The 18,992-nt window shown below is 35.4% G+C and overlaps 1 protein-coding gene across 4 annotated transcripts in view; it reads left to right on the top strand.

The window, feature by feature from the left end:
• The window catches only part of SWIP (strumpellin and WASH-interacting protein), a 496,362-nt gene that overhangs the window by 235,456 nt on the left and 241,914 nt on the right, over positions 1–18,992 (top strand). For all 4 annotated transcript variants that reach the window (XM_090381778.1, XM_090381779.1, XM_090381782.1 and 1 more), the window contains 2 exons: positions 6,723–6,813; positions 17,564–17,619. In XM_090381778.1, coding sequence (XP_090237904.1) covers positions 6,723–6,813; positions 17,564–17,619 — 147 coding nt within the window. The remainder of the gene's footprint in view (positions 1–6,722; positions 6,814–17,563; positions 17,620–18,992) is intronic.

The raw sequence follows: 18,992 nt of genomic DNA on the forward strand, positions 1-18,992 counted from the left end.
CCTGAGAGAGAGAGAGAGAGAGAGAGAGAGAGAGAGAGAGAGAGAGAGAGAAGAAGTAGAAGGGAATCACCAGGAAAGAGAAGAATGATGAGCTCATTACCCTGGGTGTGCCAAGCCCATACTCACCAGATGTGAGATGAAATTCACAAATTTTGTGGGTAGTAAATGGATGGCTATTGCACAAAACAGAAGAAATTGGAAAGTTGCTGGAGAGGCCTTCATCCTGCAGTGGATTGAAAATGGCTGTGATGATGACGAATCCCAGAATAACGGAACATTTTGCAGGCATCACACTCAAAGTAGGAGATAAAAAAAAATACCTACAAGCAATTACATGGTTGAACATTAAGTTCTCTGATCAGTTCAGATGGGTTGTTAGACCAGCTCATGGGGTTCTGCCAATGATATATACAGGGTGTCTCAAAAATATTGGTACAAACGTTTAGGTGAGGTAGGTAACCTCTAAAGGAATATAAGTCGGTACACGGCGATGTTCATCAGTTCGCGAGACGGAAAATTTCTGGTTTACTTATTCAAGCAGTAGTCGCTGCACGAAGAGCATGCATCGATATATGAACTGTGAGCTGGCAGACATGCACCTAGTGTATGGATTAGCAGAGGGTCCAAACGGTGTACGTCCCCATGCGGCACAACATCGCTTCGCAATAAATGTGTGGGCAGGTATGTTCGGTGACTGCTTAGTCGGCCCATACCTGTTACCATCCTGCATGAACTCCGCTAAATATTGGATCTTTCTTGAACAAGTTCTACCAGGGTTACTTGACGATGTACCAGCAAATGTGAGACGTAATATTTGGTTTCAACATAACGGGGCGCCTGCCGATTATGGAAGGCGTGTTCGTGACCATTTGAACAGGAGTTTTGGGCGTTGATGGATTGGCCATGGTGAACCTGTTGCCCGGCCCCCACGCTCACCTGATTTATCGAGCCTTGATTTCGTTCTGTGGGGGCCTCAAATCTATCGTGTATGAATTGCCTGTGGAGACGGAAGTGGATCTCGTGGCAAGACTCGTCTGCGCTGCTGCTACTGTCAAAGAAACTCCAGGTGTGTTCGACTGTGTCCGCCAATCCATGCTGCGTTGGTCACGCATGAATCGCATCTCATGGTGGAACCTTCGAGCATCTGTTGTAACATCATGAAATGCATCCATCTCGTACTCCATTGTTAATATTATGTCAAATAAATGTTTGCCACTAATGTTTGCCACAAAGTCTTGTGTCATTTCTGCTTCTTGTGCCTCTGCTACTACTTTCCTGTGACGTTTCCAGTTATGGGTTCCTATGCGATTCACATTCCTTTAGATGTTACCTACCTCCCCTAAACGTTTGTACCAATATTTTTGAGACACCCGGTATAGGGACTTTGCAAGCAGGGATAAAAAGGTATTATCCCAGTGTATAAACCTATGGATAGGCCACATCTTGAATGTTGGAAACCTCATTTTAGGAAGGATGTTGATCTGTTCTGTTGAAGAGGGTGTAAATAAAAGCAACAAAGTTTAGTTGAGGGACACAAAAGGTATTTTTCATAAGGGAGGCTTGGGTTCTAAAAGGCTTTAAAATGATTGAACACTAAATACTGATAGCATCTTTACTCTTTCTCAGGCAATGCACAAAGTGAACATAAATTTAAATTTCCAAAGGTTGTTTTGCAGAATTAATGTGCTGAAAATTTCCTTCAGCTACAGAGTGATTGTTGGAGTAAACTTTTCCTTAATATTGTGGAAGTAGGTAGTTGGAATAAATTTAAAGGAGGATTTGATAAATTATTAGAAAGGATGGACAAATGAAGTTAGTGAAGGTTTTTTTTTTTTATGTTATCTAAGCTTGTTCCCTTGCATAATTTTAACAATACTAATATACAGGTATAACACATATAACCCCAGAGGCTCACATCTGGTAAGTATGGGCTTGGTAAACCCAGGGTCCTGAGCTGGATATCATCATTCTTCTCTTCTTGCTTTCTTGGTGATTCCCTTCTACTTCTGACTATCTCTCTCTCAGGGTAACACAGAATTTTTTTTTTTTTTTCAGCATAAGCTTCAGGCTTCCTTGCACCATATGGCTAATAACAATAATAATAATAAACATGTTTAATATATGTTATTCACCACATTAAAAATGACTGCAACAAGAAAAGTGTAATATCTAATGAGAAACAGTTTGATTCATAATAACTGTCATGTAGTATTATGTTGCAGTTATTATGAATCAGAACTTTCCCAAACCTAGAGGTCTGTTTGAAGAATGAGAAACAGTTTATTTCATGGAAAAGGACAATTTAAAAATTTTTTCATATATTGTCATTAAAATGTTTTCTTCTTCATTTGTTGCCTGAGGCATGTTGAAACAATATTCAATTTCATGGCAATTATTGTCCAGGATCTGTGGCTTCAGAGAAAGAACTGCATTGTTGACTTGCAGATCTAGTTCACTCAGTCTTTTGTTTTATTGTGATACGCATTCCTTAATATGGCTGTAAATCTGGGGTTCGTAACCCTGCAACCATGGTGAAGTGTAACTTGAAAATAATAGCCCGTGTTAATTGTTAGCTGAAGATAAAAATCTGTGATTTTTTGTACCTTCCTAAATATAGACAAATTTTTATTTGATATGGTTTTGAATTTTTATTTATTGTTTTCCCAAAGTTGTAGCCACTTTTATTCTACTTTTAACTCATAGTATATGCTAGCATGGGAAACTGACTGCTGCTACAAAACATAGAATTACATGCTTATTCCTAGTTTAATAAATTTATATTCTCTCATGTGATCTATTGATTATTAGCAGTGTTTGAAACAGATTATACAGTCTTAGATATTTGAATAATAAACACAGAAACATGGAATGCAATAATTACTTGAGATAGAAAGTTAGTAATATTCATAATATTCAGATTTTTCACATTTCATGGTGTGTAAAATTTAAAATAAATTTTGAAAAAAATTTGAAAATGATAGTGAATAATAAGCATTTAATATATGCATATTTTAAAAAAATTTTAAAACTATTTGTACATGTAAGAAGCAGAAAAATATGTCCATGTGCATGTTTTAAATTTTGTGCATTTAGTATTTTTTAAACTTGAAAATGGAAGAGGCTTATAGCTTCATCTTTATATTTTATACCTATAATGTTTTTTTTTAGATTTTCAACAGAATTAATATATATTTTTTAAAAGCAAAAGGTGTGAAAAAAGCATTTTTTAAATATTTAATTTTTTTTATTAAAAATTTAATAGTATGAACCAGAGCTGTAATGCTCAGCTCAATATGTTCTATGTTGATATCAATATATTGAGCTAAACGTCTCTTATTATTTTACAAATATTAAAAATTTTTAAAAATGCATACAATAAGTATTGAATTAAGAAAATTTCCATTAAGAAAAGGTGAAATATTGATACCTTCCAAGCAGAAAGGAAGAAAATTTAAACTTGTCAGGTGGAGTGCCACTATTTATTTTACAATTGAGTGTGGCACTACTACAGGGTTAACCAATGGTTCTTCTTGACCAAAAAAATGGGTTGCCATGCCATTTGGAGTGAATTGCTATGGTCTTATTTAATAAATTGAAATTTCTCTTTACACAAGCATGTTTTTGCAATTGTGTGATGAATTTAAGTGGGCTGATATGACAACACTAATTTAACCCTAAAGGAGTAGTGGGCTGCAAGTTTGACTTTGAATGAATATTCAGATTTTCTACTGCCAAACTTATTTTGTAAAATTACTGCCAACTAATAAACTAATTACACTAGCCAACAAAAAATATTTTTTGTCATACCTCCACAATGAAAATATGCGATTCTGGAGGAAATAAATGTCCTGATTCCGAAAATCACTATAAGTCTCTAACATGTCTACACAAAAGATGTAACAATGTTTAATGTTAAAATAAAGGGATATATATGTATAATTCTTCAAGTTACTCTTGAGAGGCTGTTCATGTTTGGAGGATAGATTTACAATTCTGAGAACGTGTCACGATCAGTTAATACCTGGAAAACCTTGACACAGCCTACAAAAAAACCTCACCAAAAATGCTAAGTGCACTCTCTTCAAATTGTAATTTGTTGCATCAGAATTTGAACCAAAGAACCATAGGTAGAAAGTCTGATTATGTTTATCACAAGAAAACCAAGGCCAGAATTGATGCTAAAATTAAGATTAAGATTCTGGAGGAAATAAATGTCCTGATTCCGAAAATCACTATAAGTCTCTAACATGTCTACACAAAAGATGTAACAATGTTTAATGTTAAAATAAAGGGATATATATGTATAATTCTTCAAGTTACTCTTGAGAGGCTGTTCATGTTTGGAGGATAGATTTACAATTCTGAGAACGTGTCACGATCAGTTAATACCTGGAAAACCTTGACACAGCCTACAAAAAAACCTCACCAAAAATGCTAAGTGCACTCTCTTCAAATTGTAAATTGTTGCATCAGAATTTGAACCAAAGAACCATAGGTAGAAAGTCTGATTATGTTTATCACAAGAAAACCAAGGCCAGAATTGATGCTAAAATTAAGAGAATTAGCTTATATCTGTTAAAATAAATCAGTATGTTATACATTATTGGCTAGATTATGTGAAATTGGCATATTTGGGTAAAACGTAACTCCCTCTGCATTTAATAACTATGATATTATGTAAAACTATCATGGCAATTTTCAAAATCTACACATAAAAATTGGTTAAAAAAAAAAAAAAACATTTAAGTTCTTGGAGGTAAAAATCATGTTGGCTAGTGTTATTAATCATGTTTTAATATTATTATTATTTTTTAAACTACCCGGTTTGTTAAGCTTTAGTTTTATTTTAATAAGAATATCATACTCAATTTGTAGACAATAGTAAAACAATTAATGGGAAATACATGGGGGGGGGGGTTGAGAAAATCATATTTCATTCCATTAATGTGCAAATGTGTTATTAAGAATTCTTTAGCCTCCTATCTCTGATGTGAAGGTGTCCCATCTTGTTGAAAATAGCTTGTGATTGCAGATGTTTCATCCTTGACACAATACCTGAAGTGTATCCTGATGATTAGAACTGTATTCTTATGGGAGAAGAAAGGAAAATCAGTCACTTCCTGATGAGAAATTGTGCACTACACATTAAACTTGGCATTATTCCTCTTGAACATTGTATGAGTTTTCAGTGGCCGAAAACATTAAGAAACATCCCATTTTCCTTAACATTTTGTTTCTTATCGATATGTTTTTTCCTGTTTTGTTATCACTGTATATATCATCACTTCCACTTAATTTCATGCATAATGTCCTGAAAATTCCACTCAGGGTCCTACTATAGGAACAGGCTTGTGATCCTGTGCTTACCCGAACTTTACCTTATATCTTGCGTCAAACATTAAGTATTCTATACTCTTCATTCTTATTTCTCTGAAATTAGTAGAGCAATCCAAGGATGTAGGGGAAATTACTTCTAAGCATACTACTATATCTTTGCCTTTGTGGTTCAGGTAGTGCCATTCCTACTCCATTAGTCATTTACACCACCTGGCTGTCACCAAGGTTCACTATATAAGCCTGAACACACACACATGGGTTGCCACTTCTAATTCTTACTACAGAGCTACACATTATGTACAATTCCATTTCTTTTTTGTCTACAATAACATCCACACATGGTTCTTTTGTTTGGACATAGTAAATCTGCTTATACCATATGCTTTATTTTTGCTTTAGTTTTTATCTTTATGTCCTTAGTTCTCTGTTGGATTAACAATGATTGATGTGTACTATGCATTATATAAATTCAAAATTTCTTAATTTCTGTTATATTTTATTTAATCCTAAATTCTATTATTTGTTATATGACTTCAGTACACAGAGAACCCCTTATCATTGTTTTACCTTTCAATTTGGGTAGTTGAACTCCAGAAGTCACCCAAATTGTACACAGCGATAAGTTTTTGTATATTATCCTTTGTGTTCTCTGTAGATTTATTTAGGTACATCTTTTATGTTACATTTCCCCATAAACTAATATACTTGGTTTATGGGGAAGAGTACCGTAAACCATAAACATATATTTAACAAAATAATATTGTATATTAATTTCATTATGGATGTAGTGTATATATTGCCACTGCAATGACACTAGCCCATAAATTCTGTATATTAATGGGCTAGTGCGGTATTATCGACATGCGATATACCGCATATAACACACATATATATATATATATATATATATATATATTTTTTTTTTTTTTGATATCTTGGTAAAAAATTTTAACTTTTAATAACTATGCTACATATATGTGCACAGTATTGAAATGAAGTTAATTTATTAGAGTCTAATAAAGAAAAATAGCTGAAAACAGTTTGAAAATAGCAAAATAAATTATGGATAGAAGCTAAATGATAATAGTAGAAATTTTAGCACATTCTATTTTAGATGAGATGTTTCCCCATATATTTTTGATAAAACAAGTAACTTCTTCAATCCTTCTGGGATTTTGATTAATTCATTTTAATATACTTTAAACCAGAATATTTATTTATTTTTTTATTATTATTATTTTTTAAAATTTTTAATAAAATTTTTCTGGAATTTGCAAGAAAATGAGTTATTAAATTCATATTTTAAATTTATCTGACCATATAAGTATCATGGTTCCTGTTTGAGCTTTTTTTTCTTTTCTTTTCTCCTCCCTTCTTAATCCTAGAAACGACTTATATCTGACAAAAAGTATAGTGAAAGGAAACTGGATGTTTTATCTGCGCTAATGCTTGCTGAAAAGGCGCTTAGTGGACCAGGTAGATATATAAACTAGGATATTTATTATGATTTTTAGTATTTTTGTTATGGCTCTCTCTCTCTCTCTCTCTCTCTCTCTCTCTCTCTCTCTCTCTCTCTCTCTCTCTCTCTCTCTCTCTCTCTCTGGTCCTTCATTCATAATATAGTAGCCACTTCTTGACACTCATTTGAAGAGATCTGGGTTCTCAGTTCTTAAAGATATTTGCTATCAGGGCTGTAGTTAACTGAATCAAGTGGAGGGAGCAGAGATCTCTCCACCCCTCATTAGTTATTCTGGGTTTTTCAGCCTGCACAACACGTGAATTGGCCTCTAAACATACTTCTAGAAATATATGTTGAGTGGCCAGTTTATTAGGTAGACTACCTAATTACATTATGAGTAGCAGCTTAGTTCTTAGAATGGCTTCAAATTGTTGCTTGCGTGGTCTCCACAATGTGCTAAGAGCTTTCCACAAGGATCTGTCCCATGTAAACTTGATTGCATCATGCACTTATTTCAGATTGGATAGTGGATCCTTACCATGAATAATTTATTTCTCTTATCCTGCAGATGTTTATTTGGCTTGTGATCCAATGACTGAGCAAGCAGGTGTAGTGGTGTAAAATCAACCTAATGCTTCTGGAACTATTTGTGAACACTCTGTGCCCTTGTGACGTGTTGGCCTTAATTGTGGTGCAGTATGCTGTTGTTGGTGTACTTATAAACAGCAGAGAAGGCATAATTCAAATAGCAGAAGACTACTATAGAGAATTATACAAGGAGCGACGGAATGATGCCAGAAGTGGGGAAGATGGATTGCAAAGTAGCAACACATACGATATACCCGATATTCTTCCTGATGAGGTAGAACATGCATTGAAGAAAATGAAGAATCAGAAAGCCCCTGGGGAAGATGAAGTTACTGTAGAGTTGTTAAAATTGGGAGGAAGAGACATAACACAAAAACTGGCAAGGCTCTTCACAAAGTGCATTAGAAAAGGTGTGACGCCTAAGCAGTGGAATAATGCAATCATAGTTTTGCTGCATAAGAAAGGAGATAAATCAGAAATTGGAAATTATAGACCAATTAGCTTGTTATCCCACATCTACAAGTTGTTCACAAGGGTCATTACTAACAGATTAGAAAGAATACTTGATGAGAATCAACCGAAAGAGCAAGCTGGCTTTAGGAGAGGATTCTCAACTATGGATCACCTTCACGTAATATCACAGCTAATGGAGAAAGCAAATGAATATAAAACACCATTATGTCTGGCATTTGTGGATTATGAAAAGGCATTTGACTCCATACAGCATAAGGCAATGTTTCGGGCACTGGAAAGAAAAGGAATAGATACCCCACATATTATGATTTTGAAGAAAATATATGAGAGTGCTACCTCCTTTGTTAGACTAGACAAAGACAGTAGGAAATTTAAAATCGAGAAAGGAGTTCGACAAGGAGACACAATATCTCCGAAGCTGTTTACTGCTGCCCTTGAGGACGCTTTCAGAAGATTAGACTGGTCGCAGAAAGGAGTCAATGTAAACGGAGAGTACCTAAACCATTTACGATTTGCAGATGACATTGTAGTCATAAGCCACAATCCCAAAGAATTAGCGGAAAATCTTAATCAGTTATGCACAGTTAGTAAGGATTTAGGACTAAAGATGAATATGGCTAAAACAAAAGTAATGATGAACAAGTATGCCACAGAAAGGGAAATAATGATTGAAGGAGCAGTAATTGAAAAGTTGGAGTCATATACTTATCTGGGACAAGTTATTAGCTGTAATAATGATAAATGGCTGGAAGTCAAGAGAAGAATAAATTTTGGATGGATAGCATTCAGGAAATATAGTGACATACTGAAGAGAAATATCCCAGTTTGTCTGAAATGTAAAATAATGAACCAATGTATACTCCCCACCATGACTTATGGAAGTGAAACTTTGGCACTTACCAAAACAATGGAAGAGAAGCTGAGAACTACACAGCGAAGAATGGAACAAATTATATTGGGAATCAGACTGTTAGATAAGAAGAGAAACACATGGATTAGGCAGCAAACTCAAGTAAAGGACATTCTTATCAAAACTAAAGAACTAAAATGGTCTTGGGCAGGACACATAGCTCGAAGATATGATGACAGATGAACTAAGAAAATAACAGAATTGTACCCAAGAGGAGCTAGAAGAAAACCTTCTTCTAGGAAGACAAAGGCGGAGATGGATAGATGAAATTCATGAGTTTGTGGGTAGTAAATGGATGGCCAGTGCTCAAAACAAAAGGAACTGGAAAGTTGCTGGAGAGGCCTTCATCCTGCAGTGGATTGAAAAAGGCTGATGATGATGATGATGCTGTTGTTGGATGGAATTATTACTAGACGAATAAACTGTGAGTACAAAGGGATGTACCAGATTGCCAACAATGTTCAAGTGGCTTGGCACAATTAATTTGTCGATTCTTAGGGCTATACTAGACATAGCGCTTGAAGTGCAGCATCGGCCAGTTTTACATGAAGCAGAGAGTAAAGACATGCAATCTAGATGAGCACTTCGAACGCCGTGTAGGACGACGTAAGCTGGCGTAAAATTCCTGCCAATGCCTTTGGATATGTTACAAGCGTTGTACGCCTTGGTGTTTGCATAGCCTGAGGCGACATTCTCCCCATGCATGGGATGGTTGGCCTTAATTGGTTTGTTTATTATACTTAGGGGAAGGCCATGTTTGATCCAGAGGAGTTTATCTGTGAGATGGAAAGGAGGCCTCCCTTGTACAACACGTCATTAAAAGACTATTGCAGCCAAGAAATAAAGTCAAAGTGTTGTATTAAAATTGGAAAATAAATGTTTTTGAACTGGGATGAACTATGTAATGATGAGAAGAATTAGAAAGCTCAGTTCTGCTTCTTATATTTATTGTAAATTTTACTTCTATTTTAGTACTGTTTCATTAGTTAATGAAATACAAGTTTGTTCACTTGCAGAGACAATTTATTCATAGATTCTGGGTTATCTGTGTACGGAATCATGAATGTACATAATTTAAGTAAATAAAGAACCTTATTATTATTAAATAAGATGAAAACAGCAATCAGAAAACTTCTGAAGAATATCCACTGCAACAGTACAACTAATGTCAGTTAATAAATGAGAATCACGTGGGGTCTGTGTCTCCTTCCAAAACGAATTTTGAAAACCTTTCATTTCAAACATAACTTCGGTGTCTTTCTTTTTTTGTAAAGTATTGTGAACGCAATGAAAGCATGCAGTAAGCCACAAAGTACAGAGTCGTTGCCAGCATGATACAGGGGGGGGGGATAAAATAATATAATAATAAAATAATAATGCATGCAACTGTTTCTTGGCATAAAAAAAGAATGACTGAAAGAATTGCAACAGATTGTTTTTGAAAACGAAAAGATTGTACTTCCTTTCTTCAAGTGTATTGCATCTACTAACACAAAATCGAGGAAATCTGTTGGAAGCCACACTGGAAGCGGGAAAAACTGGTATAAAACTGATAACACTGGAATGCGCATTTGATAAAAAAAAAAAAAAGTTTGTTTTATTATAAATGTTTTTAGGGATAAATATTGGTATAGCACCTTTTCTGGATGTATATTTGATCATCTAATGAAATTTCAAGAAAATATTTCTGTTGATAGCTGCGTTACAAACTTCGAAAACTGGTGTCTTCTCATGAACATTCGTAAAGTCAAACAACACTAATCCTTTATTGCACGAAAAGTACTCTGTTACAGTGTGGGTAGTGGAGAATGTTTTCTGCTTCAAAAGGATGGAAAGTACTCGTCAATATTCCATCTGGAAATAACATTGAGTGGTGGAAAGACAGGAACATAGGTGTTTTATTCTGAGAAGACCCGTGTGGGTAAGATCAAACAGTAAGCTACCCTTTATGTTACCAAAAGTAATTCTGTAAGACACCGAGTCTTACAAATACCTTAATCTCTGAATAAGAATAGCAGGTAGAAATAAAATAATTTTACAAACAAAGAAAACAACATTTCAGAATTATTTCAATTGATGGGATTTGTCCTGTTGGTACAGCACAAAGCATAGATGCAAACATTAGTATTCATTTCTGCAACACGGTATCAAATTTTACATTTTTTTCCCACTAATTAACATTAGAAGTTCACCAAAACTCTGTATTGACATTCTGTAAAATAATAATAAAAAAAAATAAATAAATTCTTGGGAGACTTCCTGTGTGTTTCAAACATAATATAAAACTTTTTTTTTTAACCTATTTGAATTAGCTGGATGAATCCACCATCATCGTTTTCTCTTTCTACTCGCAATCAGCATCTTGAAACTGGGAATAGAAAAAGCAAGTCGCTGGTGATATCCAGTGAAATCTTAGAAGTGCCCCATCTAGTTTGAAATGATCTGACGTTAGGAGCGCTATGTGTAGTTTGCTGTTTTGGAGGCATTCACGATGCCAGCTTATGTTTGCGCTTCAAGCACTTGTCTAGTATAGCCCTTACTGCTGTTGCCATAACCTGTTCCCCGCCATCAGCATGGAACAGCTAAAACTGGAATTCATCAAATCAGGTGATCTTTTTACACTCCTAAAATGTCCATTGTCAGTGGACATTTTAGGAGTGTAAAATGTCCACTGACAATGAACATTTTACACTCCTAAATATTGGCAGATGGAACCCAATGATATCATCTGCCAAATGGTGTAGGAAGTTTTTATCTATATTAAATTTAGAGCAAATAGTTTTGTGTTACAAAAATATAACTATCAAACAAGTTCTGCATAGTATCATTTTTGTATATGGTTATATAAAATAAAGTAATAGCAGATCTTTATATGACATTTGATGATATGGATTCTGCACAGTATGAAATGAAAATGCCTTATTCTTAATCTTGAAATTAGTAACACTCCCAAAGGAGAAGTTTGTTACTTTTTCTGAATAGAAATCAGTAAGAATGTTGGGAATTTATACTTTTATTCATTCTTAGTTGGCCCTTTACTTCTGGTGACTTCTGTGATTCTGTCTCTCTCCTGCTCTTGTAGTTATTTATTCACAATTTTAGTTTTTGAGTCTTTTGGCTGAGAAAGGCAGCATATATTATTGAAATCCTCTGTATGGTAATTTGTTATTTTATGTAACTTCATATTGCCTGTATGTACATAGTTTTATAATTTACTTTTTCTGTTGAATAAATAGCTTTAGCATTTATTCAACAGAAAAAAGCTTTAGCATCCAAATTAATAAAATATTTTTTATATGCATTAATTGTAGTCATTCTACAGTTCACATTATCTGCATAATTAAGAATGGCTTATCTCTCTCATTAGAAATAATAATTTTCTTCTTGAAATACAATTAGTTAAGTAAAATTTTAATACATAATAAAAATATAATAAAATACTGAATAAAATAAAGTATTTTATTATATTTTTATTATGTATTAAAATTTTACTTAACTAATTCTATTTCAAGAAGAAAATTATTATTTCTAATGAGAGAGATAAGCCATTCTTAATTATGCAGATAATGTGAACTGTAGAATGACTACAATTAATGCATATAAAAAATATTTTATTAATTTGGATAACAACTTATATTTACAATTTAGGATATAAATGCCTCATGTTATATAATCTCTTTCAAAATTTTTCAGAAATAAAATAAGATTTTATTTTTTCATTCCTTTGCGTAGCAGAAGAACTCCTGGTTACAGGAATATAGGGTAGTCATTAGAAAGCTTGTCACCAGTAATAGAGTTTATTTATTAACCAGAGATTAAATAAATTAATCTTTAATTATGATATATAATGAATGAGACATAGCTGCTACTTGGGTAATACCTATGAGAGGTTCACAAATCAGCCACTTTAGTGTTATGGCATAGTAACAAATGTACATTATTGCTACTTTGATTATCCATGTTTATTTTAAATGAGGATGATGATAGATGTGAGGAGCTTCTTGAATTGTGCAGACGAGATTAAGATGAAATTGAAAAGAAGACTGGTATATGAGGGTTCTTAAGAATAATTTATGTAACTAAGAAATAAATTACATTACTTATGCTATTGAAAAACAGTGTGCTTATGTTTTAAATATTGCTTGTCATCCAATACTTAGTCTACTTTGCACACAGTGATGTGTTGTGTGATCTTTTCAGAATTATTACTGGCCTGAACATTACTGTTGTTACTAAAATTAAATACAGATTGCTTGCTTGCTTATCCACTGAAATAAAATAACAGAATTATTACTGCCCTGAAATAAATATAGGCTGCTTATTTATCCACTGAAATAAAATAAATCATAGGTAAATAATTGCTAACCCTACTTTATGGTGTGGCTACTCTGTAAATCTCTAATAAATAAATTAAGAGAATTATTTTTAACATGCATTCATGCAAATCTACAGTGACAAACACTGCTCTGTGTTTGATATGAATAATGTATTAAAGAAATAATGATAGCTGCTCATGGAGCTTACGTTTTAATTCTAAATGAGTTTGAAAGGTAACAAATGAACAGTATATAACTGCTCCAGTAGCGTGCACATTTAAGTATGAACTCCTTTACCACTGGATCACCAAATAATATGACATTCTGATGTCATATTATTTGGTGATCCAGAGTAGACGTTGGAGTTGCTTCTTGGTTGTTCTGTAGAGCTTGACATCATCCATGTACATCAGTTGGGCAAGGTGTAAAGGTGGTCAGGAGTGTGAGTGCAGTAGCACATGCTCTTTGAGTGGACCGGGGTTCAAGCCCGTGACTACTGAATACGATTAATGTTTGTATTGATGATTTATTGTAAACTCCACTAACATGATGGTCATGCCAGAGTATAAACAAGAACATTTTTAGATATATCTATACTTGCTGGTTTTGTTGAGCATGTTAAGATAGCGGATTGAGGGCTAGACAGAACCACCGTGGGCTCATGGCATCTGCCTGAAAGATTCCTCTCCTGATGGGGATCAGTCTCGCTTTGATGTTCTCAACCGTGATGGTGGTACTTCATTTCACCATGATTGCTTCTAGGAAGTTTTTCACTGTTGACTTTGTAGATGTTCAATGTCTCTGTTAGCTAGCTATGAGGCACAGAGTCGAAGGCCTTGCGGTAGTCTATGTGGGCTGTGTACAGGTTGGGGGTGATGTTTTAGTTCTCCAAGTGGTCTGATGTTTTCTTGGATATGCAGCTATTTAGGCTCGCATATATTACCTGGTCTTTGATGGCGAGCATGAATCCTTATGTCTCAGGGAAGAGTTTCCCATTCATGAGCTAAGCATTGGAAGCCATCTTTAGCATTAGCATTAGTAGAGGCATATGATGCAAGAAAGCCAGCTTATGCAGCATCAGCCAAAAAAAACAAAAAACAAAAAAAACCTCCCATTTCACCCCTCCGTTCATTCCAAGTACCTGTCCAGCTCAGCCTTAAATTTATTTAGGCTATCAACTTCCACAACAAAGGATGGAAGTTTGTTCCACCAACCAACCACCCGCTGGCTAAAGGCAAACTTCCGCACATCTATCCTACATTTGTCTTTCCTCAATTTGAATTTATGCCCTCTCAAATGATTATTCTGAGCGAGAGGAAGAATTTCATCAGCATTGAGCATGTTCAAACCCATTCAAGGCTTTATACACCTCAATCAGATCACCTCGCAGGTGCCTAGTCTCCAGACACTGTAATCTGCAAAACTTAAGCCTTTCTTCATAAGAGCAACCCTTTGTTCCATTCACTAATTTTGTTGCCCTTCTCTGTACTCGTTCTAACAGCTCTACATCCTTCTTAAAATGAGGCTTCCAGACCTGTATACAGTACTCAAGGTGTGGCCTGACCATTGCCTTCTATAAGGGGAGAATCACTTCCTTATCCCTGCTAGAAAAATTCCTGTATATCATTGACAAGACACTATGAGCTACTCTTGCAGCCTGTCTGCACTGCTCAGAAAACTTCATATCTGCCTGCACAATTACCCCCAGGTCTGTAGTGTCCTTAACAACCCTGCCAACATCTTTGTATCGTCTGCAAACTTGGACATTAAGCTTGATATACCATCATCAGTATCATTTATAAATACAGAAAACAACAATGGACCCAACACTGAACCCCGAGGGACTCCACTAATAATATTAGTCCACAATGAGCAGTGTCCATTGATTACCACTCCCTGTCTTCTCCCCCTCAACCATCCCTTTATCCATAGCAGCAATTTGCCCCCAATGCCACACTGCTCCAATTTGTGCAGCAGTCTTCCATGTGCAACAGTATCAAAAGCCTTTCTAAGATCCAAATATATAATATCAATGTTATTCCCTGCATCCAGTTCTTTTGTGACTGCATCATAGTATCCAATCAGATTGGTCAGGCAAGACTTTCTCTTAACAAAACCATGTTGTGTCCGAGCTATAACTGAAGTCTTTTCTAGTTGATCCTGCAGTGCTTCTTTAATCAGTGCCTCCATTAATTTTCCTGGAACAGAAGTTAACCTCACAGGTCTGTAATTACTTGTGTCAGCCTTTGATCCTCCTTTGTGAATTGGGTTCACATTTGCACATCTCCAGTCTATGGGTACCTCCCCTGAGTCCAAAGAAGCTCTCATAATTATGGCTAAGGGTTTGCTTACTTCCTTTGCTGTCTCATTTAATATAACTGGATAGATCCCATACACACTGGGTGCCTTTTTTATGTTTATTCTCAACAATTTCTCCTCCACTTTCCTCTCAGTTATTGCGAAATCATCTAGCTCACTGCGAGAGTTTACTTCACCTCTGGCATTCCCCTTCCTGAATAACTCCTCATGTGTGAATGTAGATGCAAAATACTCGTTTAGTTTGTTAGCCACCTGAGCCGGATCCCCAATTGTTGAACCGTCAATATCCAGTGGACCAATCTGATTCATCCCTTTCCTTCTAGAGTTTACATAGGTAAAGAACTCTTTTCTGTTTTTCTTTGCATCCTTTGCCAAGAATTTCTCATAATATGCCTTTGCCTGCCTAATCTCCTTTGTTTTTTTTTTTTTTTTTTTTTTGTTAGTTGTTGGCACATCGGCTTCTATGGCCATAATGCACCTCCCAAAGTTTTTGCATTTTACTGTGATCCAAGCCCGAGGTGGGAATCGAACCCGCGACCTTTGGGTTGCCAGGCAGGCACTTTACCTACCTGGCTAGCCCGGTCGGCAATCTCCTTTGTGACTTGGTTACAGACCAGCTTATATCTATCATAGGCTTCCATGTCACCCATTAATTTATATGTATCCCATGCATTTTTCTTCACTGCCATATGTCTCATTAGTTCATCTGACCCCCATTTAGGCCTAAACCTTGAACAATAGTTCTTAGTTGGTATGTAAAGCTTAGTAGCTTCCAAGATAAGTTCTTTGAATGCTTCCCATTCAAATGAAGGTATATCAACCTTAATGTCTGAGTTTGTAATCACACAGAGGTTGGCCGGTTTTTGAACAACACTAAAGACAGTATGTTACTGCAACAGGGTCTAGAAAGGTTAGGTAGATGGGCTGAGAAGTGGCAACTGAAGTTTAACATTGACAAATGCAAAGTACTGCATATAGGTAGCAGTAACCCAAGAGAAACATACCAACTGTGTGGTACTACACTCAGGGAGGTGGAGAATGAAAAATCCCTGGGGATAATTGTGTAGTTAGATATGAAGTTCTCTGAGCAGTGCAGGCAGGCTGCCAGAGTAGGTCATGGAGTTTTTTAAATGATATATAGGAATTTTTCTAGCAGAGACAAGGAGGTGATTATCCCTTTATATAAGGCAATGGTCAAGCCACACTTAGAGTACAGTATACAGATCTGAAGGCCTCATTTTAGGAGAGTTGCTAGAATGAGTACAGCGAAGGGCAACAAGATTGATGAGAGGAACAAAGGGGTGTGCTTATGAAGAAAGGCTTAAGTTCTGCAATTTGCAGCATCTGGAGACTAGGCACCCGTGAGGTGATCTGATTATAAGGCCTTGAATGGTTTGAGCAGGCTCAGTGCTGACTGGATATTTCCTCTTTCTCAGACTAAGAACCTGAGTGGGCATAGATTCAAATTGAGGAAAGACAGTTTTAGAATAGATGTGCGGAAGTTTGCCTTTAGCCAGCAGGTAGTTGATTGCTGGAACAGACTTCCATCTGTTGTTGTGGAAGTTGATAGCTTAAATAAATTTAAGGCTGAACTAGACAAACATTTGGAGTGACCGGATGGGTGAAATGGGAAAGTTTTCTTTCTTTTATTTTTTGGCTGATGCTTTATAAGCTTGCTTTCTTGCATCATATGCCTCAACTAATGCTAATGCTAATATCGGTTGTAAATAGGCTGCTGGGGTGGCAGTTTATTTTTAAAATTTTTGTAAATTTCTTTGTTTTCTGACTTATTTTCCCTCATAAAATTACTGCCTACACCTTTCCTTCTTCACATAGTTCACCATTTTCATATTCCTGCAATGTGGGTGCCATGATCAGAAAACATTTTATGCATTGGAATTCTTTGCATGTTGCACCTTTCGAATGAAAGTTATGGTTATTGAACTGTGATATTTTTATAACTGTTTTCTACAACATTATGAAATTCTGTATATAATTCTGTATTCACTTGAAATCATGTGAAGATGATAAAAAAAAAAGTTGAAATGAATAACTTGTGAATTTAGTATAGATATAAAACTGAAGATAAAGAACTTTATTTTAAGAATATTCCAGAAATTTTTTTTTCTCTAATTCTTATTTTAAACTCATTTCATATAGGAACTAAAGAAAGGAGGCTTATTACTCATCTTGCTATGTCTTTAAGTGTTCAAATGGTAAGTGGTATTGTTTTGTAGTGATTTTTTTTGTTTATGTACAAATATTTCTTAATTCTCCTTTTTTTTTTTTGGTATCTGTGAACTTAATGGTGACTTCATAATTGGTTGTAACAGCCATTGTCAGTTGCTTTCTTTACTCTCCCCCCTAAATCTGATGATTGTAAACATATAAAGTTTTTTAAATTTTTTTTTGAATTCTGAGTTTAAAAAACTAAAGCTCTTCTCATAAGTTGTATTTTGTATTGCTCTTTGCTTAATTCAGTGATTGACCTGGAAACATGAAAAACTGAACTGTTTTTTTATTTCAAATATTAATGCTTCTCTGTGAACAGAATAATTGGATTGCACACTCCTCTAGATTACTGTCTGTATTCACTACCTCTGAGAGGCGCCTCCATAGCCAGGTGGGAAGGAGCAGCAGTGCGTAGCACACACTTCTTGATTAAACCGGGATTCGAGCCCGTCACCACCAAATACGGAGGATGCGGAAAGGTTAGGGAATGTCCACCACATATCCTAGAACAATATGGCCTTAGTTGCTAATGCTCCTAAAAACCAAATAACAAACAAACAAACCTCTCTGAGAGATACACAACACAAAAAAAAAACAAAAAAAAAAACACAGACATTGAAAATAAGATAACCTGTAATCCAGAGAGAGTGAGTAATATAGTAAAATACCACATTTTAAACCACGGTTACAGCAGGATTCCTCTTGGGATTCCAGCTTATTTTAGGTTTCCCGTGATTTTGTTAGCCAAGGTCATTGTTGTACACAGTTGGGCAAATAGTAGAAAGGAAATATACTTCATTGTGTAGAGGCCAAACATTTAATGGCTTTTCTGTGCAAAATCTTTGTGAAGCTGCAGTTTAGTAGTGGCAAATGATACAAGAAAGCAAGATTATACAGCATTAGCCATAAAAATTTTCCTTTGTCTGATTACTGTTTCAAAACTTCTGATATCAACGTTTTCTCAGATCGTGTTAGTGAAATTATTCTTGTAGGAATGGAATCCTTTATCCCACACTCCACTTTAAAATCTTGTCCTTTATCTAAACCTTGGTTTTCAAATAAATGTGCTAAGGCTGTTCAAGAGAACATTGCATATCACAATTGGCTTGTTTCCAATTCTTCAGTTTCATTTTCTGCCTAGACCAAAGCCCGCAACAATTGTAAAGCAGTTATTAATCAGTCCAAACTAGATTTTGAACAGGCTAAGAGTAGAAAACTTGCTCCTTGCCCTAATGGTAGCTGAGCATTCTGGTTTTTTGCAAAGCTATTGGCCGCAACTTTTGCTCATCTCTGCTCCTGCCTCTATCAAAACCAGATAGATGGTTCTGCTGTCACTTCAGCCAAGGATAAAGCTGAC

This window comes from Mastigoproctus giganteus, chromosome 9 (assembly GCF_048544385.1).
Source record: "Mastigoproctus giganteus isolate SK-2022 chromosome 9, ASM4854438v1, whole genome shotgun sequence".
In the NCBI taxonomy this organism is placed as follows: domain Eukaryota; kingdom Metazoa; phylum Arthropoda; class Arachnida; order Uropygi; family Thelyphonidae; genus Mastigoproctus; species Mastigoproctus giganteus.